At 38.7% G+C, this 23,072-nt stretch overlaps 1 protein-coding gene across 1 annotated transcript in view; it reads right to left on the bottom strand.

The window, feature by feature from the left end:
- Nucleotides 1–21,755, bottom strand: part of LOC123554819 (uncharacterized) — a 64,372-nt gene extending 42,617 nt beyond the window's left edge. The window contains exons 1-3 of the mRNA XM_045345169.2: nt 21,391–21,755; nt 18,825–18,897; nt 15,991–16,171 (exon numbers count right to left, since the gene is read on the bottom strand). Of these exons, the coding sequence (XP_045201104.2) occupies nt 15,991–16,171; nt 18,825–18,897; nt 21,391–21,398 (262 nt within the window). The 5' untranslated portion in view covers nt 21,399–21,755. The remainder of the gene's footprint in view (nt 1–15,990; nt 16,172–18,824; nt 18,898–21,390) is intronic.
- Nucleotides 21,756–23,072: the final 1,317 nt, after the last annotated feature.

Genomic DNA, 23,072 nt, shown 5'->3' with positions numbered 1-23,072 from the left:
ACTGTCTGTATAACCTATCCAGAATGTGTGGCCACTTTACTGTCTGTATAATCTATCCAGAATGTGTGGCCACTTTACTGTCTGTATAACCTATCATCCAGAATGTGTGGCCACTTTACTGTCTGTATAACCTATCCAGAATGTGTGGTCACTTTACTGTCTGTATAACCTATCATCCAAAATGTGTGGCCACTTTACTGTCTGTATAATCTATCCAGAATGTGTGGCCACTTTACTGTCTATATATCCTATCCAGAGGTGTGACCACTTTACTGTCTGTATAACCTATCCAGAATGTGTGGCCACTTTACTGTCTATATAACATATCCAAATGTGTGACCACTTTTCTGTCTATATAACCTATCCAGAATGTGTGACCACTTTACTGTCTGTATAACCTATCCAGATGTGTGGTCACTTTACTGTCTATATAACATATCCAAATGTGTGACCACTTTTCTGTCTATATAACCTATCCAGAATGTGTGGCCACTTTACTGTCTATATAACATATCCAAATGTGTGACCACTTTTCTGTCTATATAACCTATCCAGAATGTGTGGCCACTTTACTGTCTGTATATCCTATCATCCAGAATGTGTGACCACTTTACTGTCTGTATAACCTATCCAGAATGTGTGGCCACTTTACTGTCTGTATAACCTATCCAGATGTGTGGTCACTTTACTGTCTATATATCCTATCCAGATGTGTGACCACTTTACTGTCTGTATAACCTATCCAGAATGTGTGGCCACTTTACTGTCTATATAACATATCCAAATGTGTGACCACTTTTCTGTCTATATATCCTATCCAGAATGTGTGACCACTTTACTGTCTGTATAACCTATCCAGATGTGTGGTCACTTTACTGTCTGTATAACCTATCCAGAATGTGTGGCCACTTTACTGTCTGTATAATCTATCCAGAATGTTTGGCCACTTTACTGTCTATATATCCTATCATCCAGAATGTGTGGCCACTTTACTGTCTGTATAATCTATCCAGAATGTGTGGCCACTTTACTGTCTATATATCCTATCATCCAGAATTACTGTCTTTATAAACCTATCCAGAATGTGTGGCCACTTTACTGTCTGTATAATCTATCCAGAATGTGTGGCCACTTTACTGTCTGTATAACCTATCATCCAGAATGTGTGGCCACTTTACTGTCTGTATAACCTATCCAGAATGTGTGGTCACTTTACTGTCTGTATAACCTATCATCCATAATGTGTGGCCACTTTACTGTCTGTATAATCTATCCAGAATGTGTGGCCACTTTACTGTCTGTATAACCTATCATCCAGAATGCGTGACCACTTTACTGTCTGTATAACCTATCATCCAGAATGTGTGGCCACTTTACTGTCTGTATAACCTATCCAGAATGTGTGGTCACTTTACTGTCTGTAGAACCTATCCAGATGTGTGGCCACTTTACTGTCTATATATCCTATCATCCAGAATGTGTGGCCACTTTACTGTCTGTATAATCTATCCAGAATGTGTGGCCACTTTACTGTCTATATATCCTATCATCCAGAATTACTGTCTGTATAACCTATCCAGAATGTGTGGCCACTTTACTGTCTGTATAACCTATCCAGAATGTGTGGCCACTTTACTGTCTGTATAACCTATCCAGAATGTGTGGCCACTTTACTGTCTGTATAACCTATCCAGATGTGTGGTCACTTTACTGTCTGTATAACCTATCATCCAGAATGTGTGGCCACTTTACTGTCTGTATAATCTATCCAGAATGTGTGGCCACTTTACTGTCTGTATAACCTATCATCCAGAATGCGTGACCACTTTACTGTCTGTATAACCTATCCAGAATGTGTGGCCACTTTACTGTCTGTATAACCTATCCAAATGTGTGGCCACTTTACTGTCTATATATCCTATCCAGATGTGTGACCACTTTACTGTCTGTATAACCTATCCAGAATGTGTGGCCACTTTACTGTCTATATAACATATCCAAATGTGTGACCACTTTTCTGTCTATATAACCTATCCAGAATGTGTGACCACTTTACTGTCTGTATAACCTATCCAGATGTGTGGTCACTTTACTGTCTGTATAACCTATCCAGAATGTGTGGCCACTTTACTGTCTATATCCTATCATCCAGAATGTGTGGCCACTTTACCGTCTGTATAATATATCCAGAATGTGTGGTCACTTTACTGTCTGTATAACCTATCATCCAGAATGTGTGGCCACTTTACTGTCTGTATAATCTATCCAGAATGTTTGGCCACTTTACTGTCTATATATCCTATCATCCAGAATGTGTGGCCACTTTACTGTCTGTATAATCTATCCAGAATGTGTGGCCACTTTACTGTCTATATATCCTATTATCCAGAATTACTGTCTGTATAACCTATCCAGAATGTGTGGCCACTTTACTGTCTGTATAATCTATCCAGAATGTGTGGCCACTTTACTGTCTGTATAACCTATCATCCAGAATGTGTGGCCACTTTACTGTCTGTATAACCTATCCAGAATGTGTGGTCACTTTACTGTCTGTATAACCTATCATCCATAATGTGTGGCCACTTTACTGTCTGTATAATCTATCCAGAATGTGTGGCCACTTTACTGTCTGTATAACCTATCATCCAGAATGTGTGACCACTTTACTGTCTGTATAACCTATCATCCAGAATGTGTGGCCACTTTACTGTCTGTATAACCTATCCAGAATGTGTGTCACAAATTGACATACGGGCCTTATTTTATATGTAGTGTAAATGCAGGTATTGCATCATCTTTTTGTAAATTTTTGAGTTATTGAGGTAAATGTCAGATTTCACGCATGAAATACCTCTCATGTTTTTTCTGTATTTCATAACTTAAATTTCCATGTAAATTTCATTAAATTCTGTTCAGTAATAAGAAAGTTGATATTTTATAAACTTCAGTAATTCGTGTTTTTATCCCCAAAACCACTATAATGGGCCTCAAATTGTCAATTTAAATTCGCGCCAAAGTAGTTAGATTCCCCGGCTATATCGTGAATCCCGTGAAAATAGAAATAGTAAGAGTCCACGGCTTAGCCGTGAATCCTATGAAATTTAGTATTTGGCGGGACATTATCCTTTAAATAGACTGGACTAGATATGCCTTGCGCACACCACCTTCCGACATTATAGACGAATCTATGTCTGAATTATTTCTTGCTAGAAATTTATGCTCGATCGAGGTAAGAAATTTATTTGTTAGATTTTTGTATGATTTTTGCATTACGATTTTTATTTGGTAAATTTTTGTTCATTCTACAGAATTCTGTAACATTTACTTTTCGGCATGTGATTTTAGCTAGTTTCGGTATGTCAGGATGATTTATTAAATTTTTCAGACTTTTGTAAAATTATTTGGAAGAGGAATCTAAAATGTTTCATTTTATATAAGATGTAAAATTTGTACTGAAATTTGTAACATGATATTTATAAAGTACTTTGTTTCAAAAACTTATGTCAAACATTTTTGTTAATTATGGAACGCCATTACTGCATTGTATTGTTATGTATAAATCTATATGGCAAGTCTAGTACCATGTATGTAATATATTATTGTAATTTGTAATGTGTGCCAGTCTATAGCACATCTAATTAATGTCCGTTGTAGTGTATGCATTTGATATTATATGGATGCCAACTATGATATAACGTTTGATTTATATTGAATTTTGTTAATTTGTAGTTGTAAATAAAGCTGCAGTTTATCATGTCCGTATCTATAATGTTTCATCATAAACTTTTCATATCTTTTTCACTTACTATTAACTTTAATCTTTAAGTAAGTAATCTTTGTAATAATGGAAGTAATAAGTGACGTATTTTAATCATGTGACGTATGAACTTGTAGCACATATTGTTTTGTATAAGTAGCACGTATTATTTATGGGAGCTACGGAGGTATGGTGTACCCAAAGGAGCAGTTTTATGCCCTGACTTATTTGTTTTGCTATGGTGCTTACCATATGTTATATATTTTAGCTTCTTCCGCCAGACGATTTTACCTGGTGATGTCATAACCCGGAAGTACAATGCCCGAGGTTCACTTGTCTTCACTCGCCTGGATGTGATATTCCCAGCGCGAGCTTTCGTCCCATGGTTGTGCCGTAAACCGCAAAGACGATGATTTTTGTTATCCTCTGAAGTCAGCTCAGGGATGCAATCACCTACCACCATAGGGAGCCAACACGGAATCAACGTATTCACGGTTTAAAGGGACTGTATTTTGAATTTTAGAAGCTATGTTTTGTTTGTGCTACTTAAAGTTCACAATTACATTAAAGACCTGTGTCACGTCAGATTAGAATGGACTATAAGAACTTTTGTATCTAGAGATACTGAACTTTCTTTTTTTTCTTTCTTATAATCAGTTTTTTTTTCTTTTCATATCTATTCATTGTTAATAATCATCTTTTGTAAATAAATTTGTAAATATTGTAAAGGGTGTTGATTTGTTTTGATGGTTACTGTCGCCGGTACGGCCTTTCCTGTCACAATGTGTGGTCACTTTACTGTCTGTATAACCTATCCAGATGTGTGGCCACTTTACTGTCTATTTTTCCTATCATCCAGAATGTGTGGCCACTTTACTGTCTGTAAAATCTATCCAGAATGTGTGGCCACTTACTGTCTATATATCCTATCATCCAGAATTACTGTCTGTATAACCTATCCAGAATGTGTGGCCACTTTACTGTCTGTATAATTATCCAGAATGTGTGGCACTTACTGTCTGTATAACCTATCCAGAATGTGTGGTCACTTTACTGTCTGTATAACCTATCTTTCCAGAATGTGTGGCCACTTTAATGTCTGTATAATCTACCCCGAATGTGTGGCCACTTTACTGCCTGTATAACCTTATCATCCAGAATGTTTGTCCACTTTACTGTCTGTATAACTATCATCCAGAATGTGTGGCCACTTTACTGTCTGTATAACCTATCCAGAATTTGTGGTCTTTTTTACTGTCTGTATAACCTTCATCCGAATGTGTGGCAACTTTACTGTCTGTTATAATCTATCCAGAATGTGGGGGCCACTTTACTGTCTGTATAACCTATCATCCAGAATGTGTTACCACTTTACTGTCTGTATAATCTATCCAGAAGGTGTGGCCATTTTTCTGTCTGTATAACCTTTTCATCCAGAATGTGTGACCATTTTACTGTCTGTATACCTATCCAGAATGTGTGGTCACTTTACTGTCTGTATAACTATCCAGAATGTGTGACCACTTTACTGTCTATATATCCTATCCAGAATGTGGGGCCCACTTTACTGTCTGTATAAACTATCATCCAGAATGTGTGGCCACTTTACTGTCTGTAAAACCTATCCAGAATGTGTGACCACTTTACTGTCTGTATAACCTATCCAAATGTGTGACCATTTACTGTTATATATTCCTTCATCCAGATGTGTGGCCACTTACTGTCTGTTTTAAAACTATCCAGAAGGTGTGGTCACTTTACTGTCTGTATAACCTATCAAGAATGTGTGGCCACTTTACTGTCTGTTTTAACCTTCCAGATGTGTGGTCACTTTACTGTCTGTATAAACCTTTCATCCAGAATGTGTGGGCCACTTTAACTGTCTTTTTTAACCTATCCAAAATGTGTGACCACTTTAATGTCTATATATCCTATCATCCAGAATGTGTGACCACTTTACTGTCTGTATAACATATCCAAATGTGTGACCACTTTTCTGTCTGTATAACCTATCCAGAATGTGTGGACACTTTACTGTCTATATAACATATCCAAATGTGTGACCATTTTCTGTCTATATAACCTATCCAGAATGTGGGGCCCAAACTTTACTGTCTGTTACCTATCATCCAGAATGTGTGGTCACTTACTGTCGTTATAACCTATCCAGAATGTGTCCCCCACTTTACTGTCTGTTAACCTATCCAAAAGGTGTGGCCACTTTACTGTCTTATAACCTATCCAAAATTGGGGGCCCATTTCTATCATCCAGAATGTGTGGCCAGTTTACTGTCTGTATAACCTATCCAAAATGTGTGACCACTTTACTGTCTATATATCCTATCCAGAATGTGTGACCACTTTACTGTCTGTATAACCTACCCAAAATGTGTGACCAGTTTACTTTCTATATATCCTATCCAGAATGTGTGACCACTTTACTGTCTGTATAACCTATCCAGAATGTGTGGCCACTTTACTGTCTGTATAACCTATCCAGATGTGTGGTCACTTTACTGTCTGTATAACCTATCCAGAATGTGTGGTCACTTTACTGTCCGTATAACCTATCATCCAGAATGTGTGACCACTTTACTGTCTGTATAACCTATCCAGAATGTGTGGCCACTTTACTGTCTGTATAACCTATCCAGATCTGTGGTCACTTTACTGTCTGTATAACCTATCCAGAATGTGTGGTCACTTTACTGTCTGTATAACCTATCATCCAGAATGTGTGGCCACTTTACTGTCTGTATAACCTATCCAAAATGTGTGACCACTTTACTGTCTATATATCCTATCCAGAATGTGTGGCCACTTTACTGTCTGTATAACCTATCCAAAATGTGTGACCACTTTACTGTCTATATATCCTATCCAGAATGTGTGACCACTTTACTGTCTGTAAAAACCTATCCAGAATGTGTGACCCTTACTGTCTATATATCCTATCCAGAATGTGGGGCCCATTTTACTGTTGTATAACCTATGCAGAATGTGTGGCCACTTTACTGTCTGTATAACCTATCCAGATGTGTGGTCACTTTACTGTCTGTATAACCTATCCAGAATGTGTGACCACTTTACTGTCTGTTTAACCTATCATCCAGAATGTTAGCCACTTTACTGTCTGTATGACCTATCCAGAATGGTGTGGCCATTTTAAATGTCTGTATAACCAAACCAGATGTGTGACCACTTTATTGTCTGTATAACCTACCCAGAATGTGTGCCCACTTTACTGTCGGTATAATCTATCATTCCAGAATGTGTGGCCACTTTACTGTCTGTACAACCTATCCGAATGTGTGGCCACTTTACTGTCTTATATACCTATCAGAATGTGTGCCCACTTTACTGTCTGTATAACCTATCCAGATGTGTGTCACTTTACTGTCTGTATAACCTATCCAGAATGTGTGGCCACTTTGCTGTCTGTAAAACCTTTCCAGAATGTGTGAAAAACTTTACTGTCTGTTTTCCCTTCCAAGAATGTGTGGCCACTTTACTGTCTGTATAAAACTATCCAGAATGTGTGACACTTTACTGTCTGTATAACCTATCCAAAATTTGTGTGGCACTTTACTGTCTGTATACCTATCCAGATGTGTGACCACTTTACTGTCTGTAAAACCTATCCAAAATGTGGGGCCACTTTACTGTTATATACCCTATCCAGAATGTGTGACCACTTTACTGTCTGTATAACCCTATCCAGATGTGTGGTCACTTTATTGTCTGTATAACCTATCCAGAATGTGTGACCACTTTACTGTCTGTATAACCTATCCGATGTGTGGTCTTTTTTACTGTCCGTATACTATCTAAAATTGTGTGGCCACTTTACTGTCTGTAAAAACCTATCCAGATGTATGGTCACTTTACTGTCTGTATAACCTATCCAGAATGTGTGGCCACTTTACTGTCTATATCCTATCATCCAGAATGTGTGGCCACTTTACTGTCTGTATAACCTATCCAAAATGTGTGACCACTTTACTGTCTATATATCCTATCCAGAATGTGTGGCCACTTTACTGTCTGTATAACCTATCCAAAATGTGTGACCACTTTACTGTCTATATATCCTATCCAGAATGTGTGACCACTTTACTGTCTGTATAACCTATCCAGAATGTGTGACCACTTTACTGTTATATTTTCCTTCCAGAAATGTGTGGCCTTTACTGTCTGTAAAACCTATGCAGAATGTGTGGCCACTTTACTGTCTGTATAACCTATCCAGATGTGTGGTCACTTTACTGTCTGTTAAACTATCCAGAATGTGTGCCCACTTTCTGTCTGTATAACCTATCATCCAGAATGTATAGCCCTTTACTGTTGTATGACCTATCCAGAATGTTGGCCACTTTACTGTCTGTATAACCTTTTCCAGAATGTGTGACCACTTTATTGTCTGTATAACCTATCCGAATGTGTGACCACTTTTCTGTGGGTTTATAATCTATCATCCAGAATGTGTGGCCACTTTACTGTCTGTACAACTATCCAGAATGTGTGGCCACTTTACTGTCTAATAATCCTATCCAGAATGTGTGACCACTTTACTGTCTGTTAACCTATCAGATGGTGGTCCTTTTACTGTCTGTATAACATCCAGAATGTGTGGCCCTTTACTTTTGGTATAAACCTATCCAGAATGTGTGACCACTTTCTGTCTGTATAACCTATCCAGAATGTGTGGCCACTTTACTGTCTGTATAACCTATCCAGAATGTGTGACCACTTTACTGTCTGTATAACCTATCCAGAATGTGTGGCCACTTTACTGTCTATATATCCTATCCAGAATGTGTGACCACTTTACTGTCTGTATAACCTATCCAGATGTGTGGTCACTTTATTGTCTGTATAACCTATCCAGAATGTGTGACCACTTTACTGTCTGTATAACCTATCCAGATGTGTGGTCTCTTTACTGTCTGTATAACCTATCTAGAATGTGTGGCCACTTTACTGTCTGTATAACCTATCCAGATGTATGGTCACTTTACTGTCTGTATAACCTATCCAGAATGTGTGGCCACTTTACTGTCTATATCCTATCATCCAGAATGTTTTGGCCACTTTACTGTCTGTAAAACCTATCCAAATGTGTGACCACTTTACTGTCTATATATCCTATCCAGAATGTGTGGCCACTTTACTGTCTGTATAACCTATCCAAAATGTGTGACCACTTTACTGTCTATATATCCTATCCAGAATGTGTGACCACTTTACTGTCTGTATAACCTATCCAGAATGTGTGACCACTTTACTGTCTATATATCCTATCCAGAATGTGTGGCCACTTTACTGTCTGTATAACCTATGCAGAATGTGTGGCCACTTTACTGTCTGTATAACCTATCCAGATGTGTGGTCACTTTACTGTCTGTATAACCTATCCAGAATGTGTGACCACTTTACTGTCTGTATAACCTATCATCCAGAATGTATAGCCACTTTACTGTCTGTATGACCTATCCAGAATGTGTGGCCACTTTACTGTCTGTATAACCTATCCAGAATGTGTGACCACTTTATTGTCTGTATAACCTATCCAGAATGTGTGACCACTTTACTGTCGGTATAATCTATCATCCAGAATGTGTGGCCACTTTACTGTCTGTACAACCTATCCAGAATGTGTGGCCACTTTACTGTCTATATATCCTATCCAGAATGTGTGACCACTTTACTGTCTGTATAACCTATCCAGATGTTGGGGTTTCATTTTTTAAACTGTCTGTAAAAATATCCAGAATGTGTGGCCACTTTACTGTCTGTATAACCTATCCAGAATGTGTGACCACTTTACTGTCTGTATAACCTATCCAGAATGTGTGGCCACTTTACTGTCTGTATAACCTATCCAGATGTGTGGTCACTTTACTGTCTGTATACCTATCCGAATGTGTGGCCCTTTACTGTCTGTATAACCTATCCATATGTGTGACCACTTTACTGTCTGTACCTATCCAGAATGTGTGGCCACTTTACTGTCTGTATACCTATCCAGAATGTGTGACCACTTTACTGTCTGTATAACCTATCCAGAATGTGTGACCACTTTACTGTCTATATATCCTATCCAGAATGTGTGGCCACTTTACTGTCTGGTTAACCTATGCAGAATGTGGGGCCCACTTTACTGTCTGTAAAAACTATCCAGATGTGTGGTCACTTTCTGTCTGTATAACCTATCCAGAATGTGTGACCACTTTACTGTCTGTATAACCTATCACCCAGAATTTTATACCACTTTACTGTCTGTATGACCTACCCAAAATGTGTGGCCACTTTCTGTCTGTATAACCTATCCAGAATGTGTGACCACTTTATTGTCTGTTTTAACCTATCCAGAATGTGTGGACCACTTTCTGTCGGTATAATCTTATCATCCAGAATGTGTGGCCACTTTACTGTTGTACAACCTATCCAAAATTTGTGTGGCCACTTTACTGTCTATATACCCTATCCGAATGTGTGACCACTTTACTGTCTGTAAAACCCTTTATCCAGATGTGTGGTCACTTTTCTGTCTGTATAACCTATCCGAATGTGTGGCCACTTTACTGTCTGTATAACCTACCCAGAATGTGTGACCACTTTACTGTCTGTATAACCTATCCAGAATGTGTGGCCACTTTACTGTCTGTATAACCTATCCAGATGTGTGGTCACTTTACTGTCTGTATAACCTATCCAGAATGTGTGGCCACTTTACAGTCTGTATAACCTATCCAGAATGTGTGACCACTTTACTGTCTGTATAACCTATCCAGAATGTGTGGCCACTTTACTGTCTGTATAACCTATCCAGAATGTGTGACCACTTTACTGTCTGTATAACCCTATCCAGAATGTGTGGCCACTTTACTGTCTATATATCCTATCCAGAATGTGTGACCACTTTACTGTCTGTATAACCTATCCAGATGTGTGGTCACTTTATTGTCTGTATAACCTATCCAGAATGTGTGACCACTTTACTGTCTGTATAACCTATCCAGATGTGTGGTCTCTTTACTGTCTGTAAAACCTATCTAGAATGTGTGGCCACTTTACTGTCTGTAAAAAACCCTTTATCCAGTGTGTGGTCACTTTACTGTCTGTATAACCTATCCAGAATGTGTGGCCACTTTACAGTCTGTATAACCTATCATCCAGAATGTGTGGCCACTTTACTGTTTGTATAACCTTTCCAGATGTGTGGTCACTTTACTTTCTGTATAACCTATCCAGAATGTGTGGCCACTTTACTGTCTATATTCCTATCCAGAATGTGTGCCCACTTTACTGTCTGTATAACCTATCCAGATGTGTGGTCATTTATGTCTGAAATAACTATCCAGAATGTGTGGCCACTTTACTGTCTGTATAACCTATCCAGAATGTGTGACCACTTTACTGTCTGTATAACCTATCCAGAATGTGTGGCCACTTTACTGTCTGTATAACCTATCCAGATGTGTGACAACTTTATTGTCTGTATAACCTATCCAGAATGTGTGGCCACTTTACTGTCTGTATAACCTATCATCCAGAATGTGTGACCACTTTACTGTCTGTATAACCTATCCAGATGTGTGGTCACTTTACTGTCTGTATAACCTATCCAGATGTGTGGCCACTTTACTGTCTGTATAACCTATCGAGAATGTGTGGCCACTTTACTGTCTGTATAACCTATCCAGAATGTGTGACCACTTTACTGCCTGTATAACCTATCCAGAATGTGTGACCACTTTACTGTCTGTATAACCTATCCAGATGTGTGGTCACTTTACTGTCTGTATAACCTGTCCAGAATGTGTGACCACTTTACTGTCTGTATAATCTATCCAGAATGTGTGTCCACTTTACTGTCTGTAAAACCCTATCCAGAATGTGTGACCATTTTTACTGTCTTTTATAACCTATCATCCAGATGTGTGGCCATTTTTACTGTCTGTATAACCTATCCAGAATGTGTGGCCATTTTTACTGTCTGTATAACCTATTATCCAGATGTGTGGCCACTTTACTGTCTGTATAACCTATCCAGAATGTGTGGCCACTTTACTGTCTGTATAACCTATCCAGAATGTGTGGTCACTTTACTGTCTGTATAACCTATCATCCAGATGTGTGGCCACTTTACTGTCTGTATAACCTATCCAGAATGTGTGGCCACTTTACTGTCTGTACAGCCTATCCAGAATGTGTGGCCACTTTACTGTCTTGATAGGCTATATAGATAATAAATTGGATACACATCTTGATAGGCTATATAGACAGTAAAGTGGCCACACATCTTGATGGGCTATACAGATGGTAAAGTGGCCACATATCTGGATAGGTTATATAGACAGTAAAGTGGGCATCCATCTTGATAGGTTATATAGACAGTCAAGTGGCCACTCATCCTGATAGGTTATATAGACAATTAAGTGGACCACATATCTTGATAGGTTATATAGACAGTAAAGTGGTCACATATCCGGGTAGGTTATACAGACAATAAAGTAACCACACATTCTGGATAGGTTATACAGACAGTAAAGTGGTCACACATCTTAATAGGCTATAAAGACAGTACAGTGGCTACACACCTGGATAGGCTATATAGATAGTTAAGTGGATACACATCTTGATAGGTTACATAGACAGTAAAGTGACCACACGTCTTGATAGGTTATATAGACATTAATGTGGCCACACATCTGGAAAGGCAATACAGACAGTAAAGTGGGTTTACATATGGACAGGTTATTCAGTAAAGTTGCCACTCATCTTGATAGGCTATATAGACAGTAAAGTGGCTACACACCTGGATAGACTATATAGATAGTTAAGTGGATACACATCTTGATAGGTTATATAGACAGTAAAGTGACCACACGTCTTGATAGGTTATATAGATATTAAAGTGGCCACACATCTGGATAGGCTATACAGACAGTAAAGTGTGTTTACATATGGATAGGTTATACAGTAAAGTGGCCACACATCTTAATAGGTTACATAGACAGTAAAGTGGCTACACACCTGGATAGGCTATATAGATCCAGATGTGTGGCCACTTTACTGTCTGTATAACCTATCCAGAATGTGTGGCCACTTTACTGTCTGTATATCCTTCAAGATGCGGTGGTCACTTTCTATCTGTATAAACTATCCAGAATGTGTGGTCACTTTATGGGCTGTATACCTATCCAGAATGTGTGGCCCCTTTACTGTCTGTATAAAACCCATCCAGAACGTGTGGTCACTTTACTGTCTGAATAACCTATCCAGAATGTGTGGTCACTTTACTGTCTGTATAACCTATCATCCAGAATGTGTGACCACTTTACTGTCTGTATTACCTATCCAGAATGTGTGGTCACTTTACTGTCTGTATAACCTATCCAGAATGTGTGGCCACTTTACTGTCTGTATAACCTATCCAGAATGGTGTGGCCACTTACTGTCTGTTATAACCTATCATCCAGAATGTGTGGCCCCTTTACTGTCTGTATAATCTTCCAGAATGTGTGGCCACTTTACTGTCTATATAACCTATCCAGAATGTGTGGCCACTTTACTGTCTGTACAACCTATCCAGAATGTGTGGCCACTTTACTGTCTGTATATCCTATCAAGATGCGTGGTCACTTTACTGTCTGTATAACCTATCCAGAATGTGTGGTCACTTTACTGTCTGTATAACTATCATCCAGAATGTTTTGGCCACTTTACTGTTGTATAACCTATCCCGAATGTGTGGCCACTTTACTGTCTGTATAACCCATCCAGAATGTGTGGTCACTTTACTGTCTGTTATAACCTATCAAACCAGAATGTGTGACCACTTTACTGTCTGTTTTAACCTATGCAGAATGTGTGGCCCCTTTATGTCTGTATAACCTATCCAGAATGTTTGGCCACTTTACTGTCTGTATAACCTATCATCCAGAATGTGGGGCCACTTTTACTGTCTGTAAATCTATCCAGAATGGTGTGGCCACTTTAAATGTCTATATTTAAACCTATCCAGAATGTGTGGCCACTTTACTGTCGTACAACCTATCCAGATGTGTGGCCATTTACTGTCTGTATATCCTATCAAGATGCGTGGTCACTTTACTGTCTGTATAAACCCATCCAGAATGTGTGGTCACTTTACTGTCTGTATAACCTAGCAGAATGTGTGGGCCCCTTTACTGTCTGTATAACCTATCCAGAATGTTGGGCCACTTTACTGTCTGTATAACCTATCATCCAGAATGTTGGCCACTTTACTGTCTGTATAATCTATCCAGAAGGGGTGGCCCTTTACTGTCTATATAAACCCATCCAGAATGTGTGGCCACTTTACTGTCTGTACAACCTATCCAGAATGTGTGGCCACTTTACTGTCTGTATATCCTATCAAGATGCGTGGTCACTTTACTGTCTGTATAACCTATCCAGAATGTGTGGTCACTTTACTGTCTGTATAACCTATCATCCAGAATGTGTGGCCACTTTACTGTCTGTATAACCTATCCAGAATGTGTGGCCACTTTACTGTCTGTATAACCTATCCAGAATGTGTGGTCACTTTACTGTCTGTATAACCTATCATCCAGAATGTGTGACCACTTTACTGTCTGTATAACCTATCCAGAATGTGTGACCACTTTACTGTCTGTATAACTTATCCAGAATGTGTGACCACTTTACTGTCTGTATAACCTATCCAGAATGTGTGACCACTTTACTGTCTATATAACCTATCCAGAATGTGTGACACTTTACTGTCTGTATAACCTATCCAGATGTGTGGTCACTTTACTGTCTGTTTTAAACCTATCATCCAGAATGTTGACCACTTTACTGTCTGTATAAACCTATCCATAATGTGTGGCCACTTTACGTCTGTATAACCTATCCCGAATGTGTGGTCACTTTACTGTCTGTATAACCTATCATCCAGAATGTGTGACCACTTTACTGTCTGTATAATCTTTCCAGAATGTGTGACCACTTTACTGTCTGTATATCCTTTCCAAAATATGTGACCACTTTACTGTCTGTATATCCTATCCAGAATGTGTGACCATTTTACTGTCTGTATAACCTATTATCCAGAATGTGTGACCACTTTACTGTCTGTATATCCTATACAGAATATGTGACCACTTTACTGTCTGTATAATCTATCCAGAATGTGTGGCCACTTTACTGTCTGTATATCCTATCAAGATGTGTGGCCACTTTACTGTCTGTATAACCTATGCAGAATGTGTGGCCACTTTACTGTTATATAACTTCCAGATGTGTGGCCTTTATGTCTGTATATCCATCCAGAATGTGTGACCACTTTACTGTCTGTATAACCTATCCAGAATGTGTGGCCACTTTTTCTGTCTGTACAACCTATCCGAATGTGTGGCCTTTACTGTCTATAATCCTATCCGAATGTGTGACCACTTACTGTCTGTATAACCTATCATCCAGAATGTATAGCCACTTTACTGTCTGTATAACCTATCCAGAATGTGTGGCCACTTTACTGTCTGTATAACCTATCCAGAATGTTTGGCCACTTTACTGTCTGTACAACCTATCCAAAATGTGTGGCCACTTTACTTTCTGTATAACCTATCCAGAATGTGTTGCCACTTGACTGTCTGTATAACCGATCCAGATGTGTGGTCACTTTAGTGTCTGTATAACCTGGCCACTTTACTGTCTGTATAACCTATCCAGATGTGTGGCAACTTTACTGTCTGTATAACCTATCCAGAATGTGTGGCCACTTTACTGTCTGTATAACCTATCCAGAATGTGTGGCCACTTTACTGTCTGTACAACCTATCCAAAATGTGTGGCCACTTTACTTTCTGTATAACCTATCCAGAATGTGTTGCCACTTGACTGTCTGTATAACCGATCCAGATGTGTGGTCACTTTAGTGTCTGTATAACCTGGCCACTTTACTGTCTGTATAACCTATCCAGATGTGTGGCAACTTTACTGTCTGTATAACCTATCCAGAATGTGTGGCCACTTTACTATCTATATAACCTATTTGGATACGTGTCAACATTACTATTTAAATACTCTATATAACACGTCTCTACCTATAACCTACCTAGATATTACTGCCAGTATTGTCAAGAGCGATAATTATCACAAACAAATTGTAACTATTATACATATATATGCAACCATTCCCAAAACGATAAAATACACCCTGTCGCACGTGTTACCTTTTCCGTTGACTGGATCTAATATCAGACATCTTGGCTGATAATATTCGAGTATTTTGTCGTCGTAGACTCTGGTAGGGTATCGACCTTTCACTCGTATAGTTTTGCCATTCTTCTTGTTCTTAGCAGGTTTGGTCAAGTGCAGCATAGCAATGTCATTGTAATCACCTCTCATTTCATTCTTTCAACAAGAAACAAGTGCATCATGTTAACGTGAAAAATATTTCAAACATGTAAAATCATACTCTTGTCGGGACAGACTGTACCAAGTGACTAAAGTTTTGACAATTTGTATCGTTACGTTCGGGAATGCTTAATAACCCATGCAAATAAATTAATATTTGTACATGTATTGTAAAATCTCAGATCTCGAAGTTTTTGTTTGCTTTTGTCCTCAACGATTCAAATTATACTCACAGAAACCTGTACACATTTGTTGCAAAACTAAACATGCTATATCCCACAGATATTTAAGATTTTTTTTCACGCGAAATGAACTCCAGACTAGGATCGGCAAATCCATGAATTGCGTTAGTTCGATTTTTGTTCCAAATGTTACCTTCAAAATCGTTCGGCGACCGTACTGGCACCGTGCGGGCATCTGTAAGAACCCTAACAGGGACCGGTCTGATGTCTGATCGTCTGGGTATCAGATGATGTCCGTCAGAGCGCCTGGCGTCGTTGATTTTTGCTTTTGGAGAGAATTCTTTCTGGGCGGCGGTCGGACGGCAAACTTTGGTGCCCCATTCAATATAAAAGTTTTACTTCTTAGGCACCTTCTGATCAACAGAAAAGATGGCACTTGTTCCACCGCAAAATCTCAGTCTTTCTCTCAACCAGGAAGACAACTGCGCGCGGCTCGTATAATGCATAGAAGACGCGGACGCGGAGGGAGCGTCCAGTCACCGCCTGGTGACCGGCCAGGCGCCGCAAGACTTAATAGACAAACCCGTCAACTTGTTGCGAGTCAAACAATTCGTGGCGGATAAAACAGTTCTCCCATATTTTTGCTGAGATCTGTATTGGGGTAATTATTTTCGATCTAAGAATGAATTGCTTCCAAATATGTCAAAGATCTGTCTTTCTATAAAAAGTAGCATGAACGAAGAAAATGCCATATGTTTCCCGATTAGAACTCAGTTATGTTTAGTATGTTATGGCGAGTTATACTGGCGGTCGGACGGCAAATCTGTGTGATTTTGTCGACAAAAAATGCGGAAACGAACATTATCGCGGTATACTTAATTCACATTTCATTTTAGAGCAACTGTATTAATTAACGCCAACGTTTGCTCACTTTTAACCGATAAAACACAATATTCAAAGATTATAGACATTCAAATACGACAGAGTCGAAAAAATGTGTTGTGGAATTGCACAGTTCAAACTTATTTGTGTGTCGAGGATGAGCAGTTTTGTGTCATTTGTGATTTTAGTCTAATGAATGGTCTTTTTAATGATATCAAACTCGTAACGATAAAAAATAACGTTTTTAAATCTGTTAATAGCAGTTTGCACTAGTTTCATAATTTGCAAACATGTAAGTTTATGCATAGTTAAGCATAAAACAGCCTAACAATGCAATGTTTCATCAACACTTTTTCTTGTATTAAATCATACTTTGCAGCAGTGTAGTACTAAGATGTGATGCATTCCCATTTGTGAACGTTCCACTTGAAGTTATATTATTTGTGATGTTTCTTTCAGGAACATAATGCATATGTACCTGTGCTATTACTGTAATACAAAAATACTAGTGTATAAGCAATTAATCGAGCACCTCTCTGATAACCATAGGTTTGATGTGTTAAAATACAAGCAACTTGAGCTTGACTGTCGCACAGGGAAAGCAAGCTGTCGAACCAAAACACCTGAATCTGTTTAATCTGTGTCACACATTATCAGCAACATGTATCACTTCTTCGAGAAAACAATTCTTTTAGATCTGAAGTAGCAATAGAAACTCTATCACAATACTTTAACGCAAAGAAGGAATTAGAAAACACTTCAACATCCTGAATGGTATCTTCTCATTGTATTTTAGGAGACAAAGCCCAAGCTGTTGCACCGGGCTGATGTGCAATAATCGTCCGGGTACCAGATGATGTCCGTCAGAGCGCCTTGCGTCGTTCATTTTTGCTCTTGGAGAGAATTCTTTCCGGTCGACTTTCCGGCAGCTAGTTAACAAGTGTTACAGATGCCCGTCCGGCGTCCTGAATGTTTCGCACAGGCGCCGCCCGGCACCTGCTTGGCACCTTTCAGATTCGAAAACTGCCCACCCGGCATGTCCTTGCAGGAAAGCTGTCCAGTGCCCGCCTATGTTGTGACCCCGTGAATAGAACGCTTCAAACTCTTTAAAGGAAGCGTATGCGGGAAGTAAAACGTCCCGCCGAATAACATAGGAGTGTGTACATCGTACACGTCTAGTAAGTTCTACACGCCTAATGAAATAGTAATAATTGATTGTGTGTGTGAATTAATTCCAACACCAATCTATTATAGCATTTCAATTCTGTCTTTGAAAAGTCTTTTATATAAAGTAGTAGATCAAATATGGTAGCACTAGTACCGTGTTTTAATGGGAAAAGGCAAGGATTTTTCTTTAATATTAGAATCATTGATAATTGGTTTTTCTATAGACAATCTGTACCCTGAGATTTTCGCAGTTTTTTAAACAAAAATATAACGAGAGTAGATCAAACAACAGAGACAACATATGAAAATATATAACAACACATGGCATCGATTCACTTTCCTCTTAAAATATCTCTTGAAATCAACAGCATTTTTCATCGTCATGTCAAATTTGTACTTTCGATTTCTTGTTGACTTACTTTTGTAATGGATTTAATCTTTGCAGCGTTTGTCAGCTCCTGGTCCAAGAAAACCCTGTATTCTTCAACACCCCTGTAAACATGTAAAATGTACCATTCAGAGTGTATATATTTATACCATCAAACCTGTATGAAGCAGATAGATAAGGTAGCTACACAATCTGGAAGTTACTGGCAAAATTGATACGAGAACAGTTGGGAAGTAAGCTGACTAGCTGCTTGGTCAAGTGGCTGTTTATTAATTAAAAGGAGGTTCAACTGTATTCAGCTTTAAACAGTAACATAGAATATCTACATTGACCTGAAAATCTTTCTATGTAAAAGAATATTGACAAGATTTTTCTGTCGGTTGGTCACAGGCTAAAACGTGACAACGCGACACCACAAGACAACATGACACCGGATCGGACAACGTGACACTTTTCCGAGATTGTTCTCGTTTTGCAGTAAGTATTTTCAATTTTGTCTATACACAATGTGAATCAATGAAAATCAGATTCCTACCAGATTTCGAGGATTGAAAGGTGCATCTAAAGGAATGTTTTCTGAATTAAAAAGACCACAAAACAGTCACACAGATGGCTAATCCACGGCCAGATTTTTATTGTTTTGGATATTGAACCGAGGATTTTTTTTCTCATTTCTGAGGCAACAAGCGTTGCATTACCCTCAATAAAAAGCCCAACATTCTATCTCTTTGTCTATCAAATATAACATTCTATCTCTTTGTCTGCCAAATATCCCGGCGAAATCCCCATTACTTCCGAAAATACGAGATGCTCAAGCCGGATGGTGGTCAACGTGTACCACTGGTTAGTGTATACCACAGGTCAACGTGTACCACTGGTCAGTGTGTACCACAGGTCAACATGTACCACTGGTTAGTGTGTACCATAGGTCAACGTGTACTACTGGTTAGTGTGTACCACAGGTCAACGTGTACCACGGGTTAGTGTGTACCATAGGTCAACGTGTACCACTGGTCAATGTGTACCATAGGTCAACGTGTACCACTGGTCAATGTGTACCACAGGTCAACGTGTACCACTGGTTAGTGTGTACCACAGGTCAACATGTACCACTGGTTAGTGTGTACCATAGGTCAACGTGTACCACTGGTCAATGTGTACCATAGGTCAACGTGTACCACTGGTCAATATGTACCACAGGTCAACGTGTACCATTGGTCAGTACCATAGGTCAACGTGTACCACTTGTCAGTGTGTGCCATAGGTCAACGTGTACCACTGGTCAATGTGTACCACAGGTCAACGTGTACCACTGGTCAGTGTGTACCATAGGTCAACGTGCACCACTGGTCAATGTGTACCACAGGTCAACGTGTACCACTGGTCAGTACCATAGGTCAACGTGTACCACTGGTCAATGTGTACCACAGGTCAACGTGTACCACTGGTCAGTACCATAGGTCAACGTGTACCACTTGTCAGTGTGTACCATATGTCAACGTGTACCACTGGTCAATGTGTACCACAGGTCAACGTGTACCACTGGTCAGTGTGTACCATAGGTCAACGTGTACCACTGTGTACCATAGGTCAACGTGTTCCACTGGTTAGTGTGTACCACAGGTCAACGTGTACCACTGGTCAGTGTGTACCACGGGACAACGAGTACCACTGGTAAGTGTGTACCACGGGTCAACGTGTACCACTGGTCAGTGTGTACCACGGGTCAACATGTACCACTGGTCAGTATGTACCATAGGTCAACGTGTACCACTGGTCAGTGTGTACCGCAGGTCAGTGTGTACCGCAGGTCAATGTCTTAAAGGGGAATACACCAAAGTTTTATTTGCAATACATATATAAATGTATGTATCAAATGTGTTGTATTTAAGAATCAAATATCTACATTGCTTAAAAATATATATAATTTCAGTGACTTTATTTGTTTTTGTTTGTTTTGGGTTTAACGCCGTTTTTCAACAGTATTTCAGTCATGTAACGGAGGGCAGTTAACCTTACCGGTGTTCCCGGATTCTGTACCAGTAAAACATGTTCGCTCAATTTCCCGACATGAATCAGAGGTGCAGGACTAATGATTTCAGACACAATGTCGTTTATCAAATAGTCACGGAGAACATACGCCCCGCCGGAGTTTCGATCTCACGACCCCGCGATCTGTAGACCAACGCTCTGCCTACTGAGCTAAGCGGGTGGGCTAATTTCGGTGATATATATTTCGATGAAACAAATGCAATAAGTTTGAAATATCTTTTTCCACATACCAAGCTTTTGATACATTTGAACTGGCATATCATTTTAACTTGTCTCCCCCCAACCCCCTTCTCCTTGAAAATAACACCTGTTTTCACGACAGATAAAGAGCAAGAAGTTATATAGGGTAACTATTTTCAATGGTTAATTTTCAATATTTCTTTTTATTCATGAATGACAGTATACATCAATTTCTCCTCTAACTGAATAATTAACTAGAGTTTATACTTTGTAATGGTCCACATAATATAAATATATATATATTATTGTATAATATTATATATATATTGTCCATCGTTTAATTATCATTGTAATAATATACGTACCCTTCCATTACACAGCTAGCTGCCGTGAGGGCTGTCTCTGGATCCTTTAATGACCCGGAACAGATTATGCCACCATTCCGTTCTATCAGAACTGTAGAAAATTTTACCGCGGAAGCACCATGCAAGCTTATGATGAAGTTCAGGAAATTGAGAAATGTGAATGAAGCTGAAATGAAAGAAGTATAGACTAGTTAAATGCAAATGAAATTAGAGACGACATGGGAAACTGTGACGACTTCAACAGATAAATCACAGTTTTTAGATATTAACCTATTAAACACTCAAAACTTGAATCCATATTTTGATATAATTCCTAAGCGGAAAATTTCTAAATGTAGTTATAAACACTTTGAATTAAGTTTTATTTTTTAGCTCGAGGAAATAATTCCATTAATTAACAGTCTGATAATTATTTTCGATAGTGATGTGATAAGCAAGTATCCGCGGGTGAACTAAAATTTAATTAAAATCAACAACAGTTTTACTGTATATAAAGAATATAGGAAATACATTTTTATACAAATGTATATAAAGTTGCTATTATACAATGGCCATTTTTAACAGTTTTCGCATATTTCATGGCGCCACATTCACACTGGCCATAGCTTTATCAGATCAAGTGGTTCCAACGTTCTTTGAGCGGTGAATTTTACGCCGATCAGATGGAGAAATATGGCCGATACTACAAATTTCCGGCATTGTAAGTATGATTTAAAGGAATTTCTACCCATTAAATAACGAATCAAATGAAAACGATGGGTGCACCTGGAGCGCAAATGTGTCTATGTTTTAGCACATGTGTCCATTTAGCTGAGATTTGTGCCGTTTATTCAAACACTTCTGTACAGTCCGGCGGGGGAAGGAGATTTTGTACAGTTTTTGACAATATCGCCTCAAATATAGTGTTAATCTGAAACAAGTAACTGTTAAAACAGTTTTTATGTAAAGGGCTACCTCTTAAAACAAAGAGTGTGTATTTTCATAGAATTATTCAGGGTTATTTCTGAAAAATCGGCCGAAAACCTATTGCAACGCCGTTTCGAGTGGATCGCTATGCAACGCAATCAAGTGTATACCGTTCTGTGTCTTACTTGCGAAGTCTTATCCGTCTTAAAAACAGTAATTAAAGCCTAACAATGAGTTTTATAGCATTATAATGATCCCGCCATTTCTAATATATTGTACTTTTACATTTCCGTTTAATTTCTTTCATCGGTGTCTGTATTTCATTTGTATTTTCATTTTTGAACGGCGACCATAGAAGTTTATTACGTCTTTTCTGTTTTATGGAGGACAAATAAAATATTGTCTTTTCCCTGGCGAATTTTAACGTTCTCTGTGATTTATCTCTCTGAAAATAAATGAACGCTACACCAGCAATATGGATGAAAATATATACAAACAACTGATCAATACTTTTATCATGGACCAAATTTTATTTATTTTGTATGAACAGCTTAAATGCAAAACAACTCAGTAATGAAATCGCAATGTTTTGGTTTTAAGGGACTAAAAAGTAACGAACTGTAACTATACTGATTTAAAGAGTCAACCCGATTTTGCTGTTCAGTACCATTCGTGGAGGAGATAAATATCCGTGAACTGGTTCTTGTTTTTACGAACTAGTACTATTATGCACTTAATGATATTGTTCGATGTTCATCCTTGCTTTATGTTTTTGT

This window comes from Mercenaria mercenaria, chromosome 7, assembly GCF_021730395.1.
Source record: "Mercenaria mercenaria strain notata chromosome 7, MADL_Memer_1, whole genome shotgun sequence".
Classification (NCBI taxonomy): Eukaryota; Metazoa; Mollusca; class Bivalvia; order Venerida; family Veneridae; genus Mercenaria; species Mercenaria mercenaria.
Note: the sequence above shows the minus strand (reverse complement) of the source record. Positions and strands in the feature narration are given on the sequence as shown.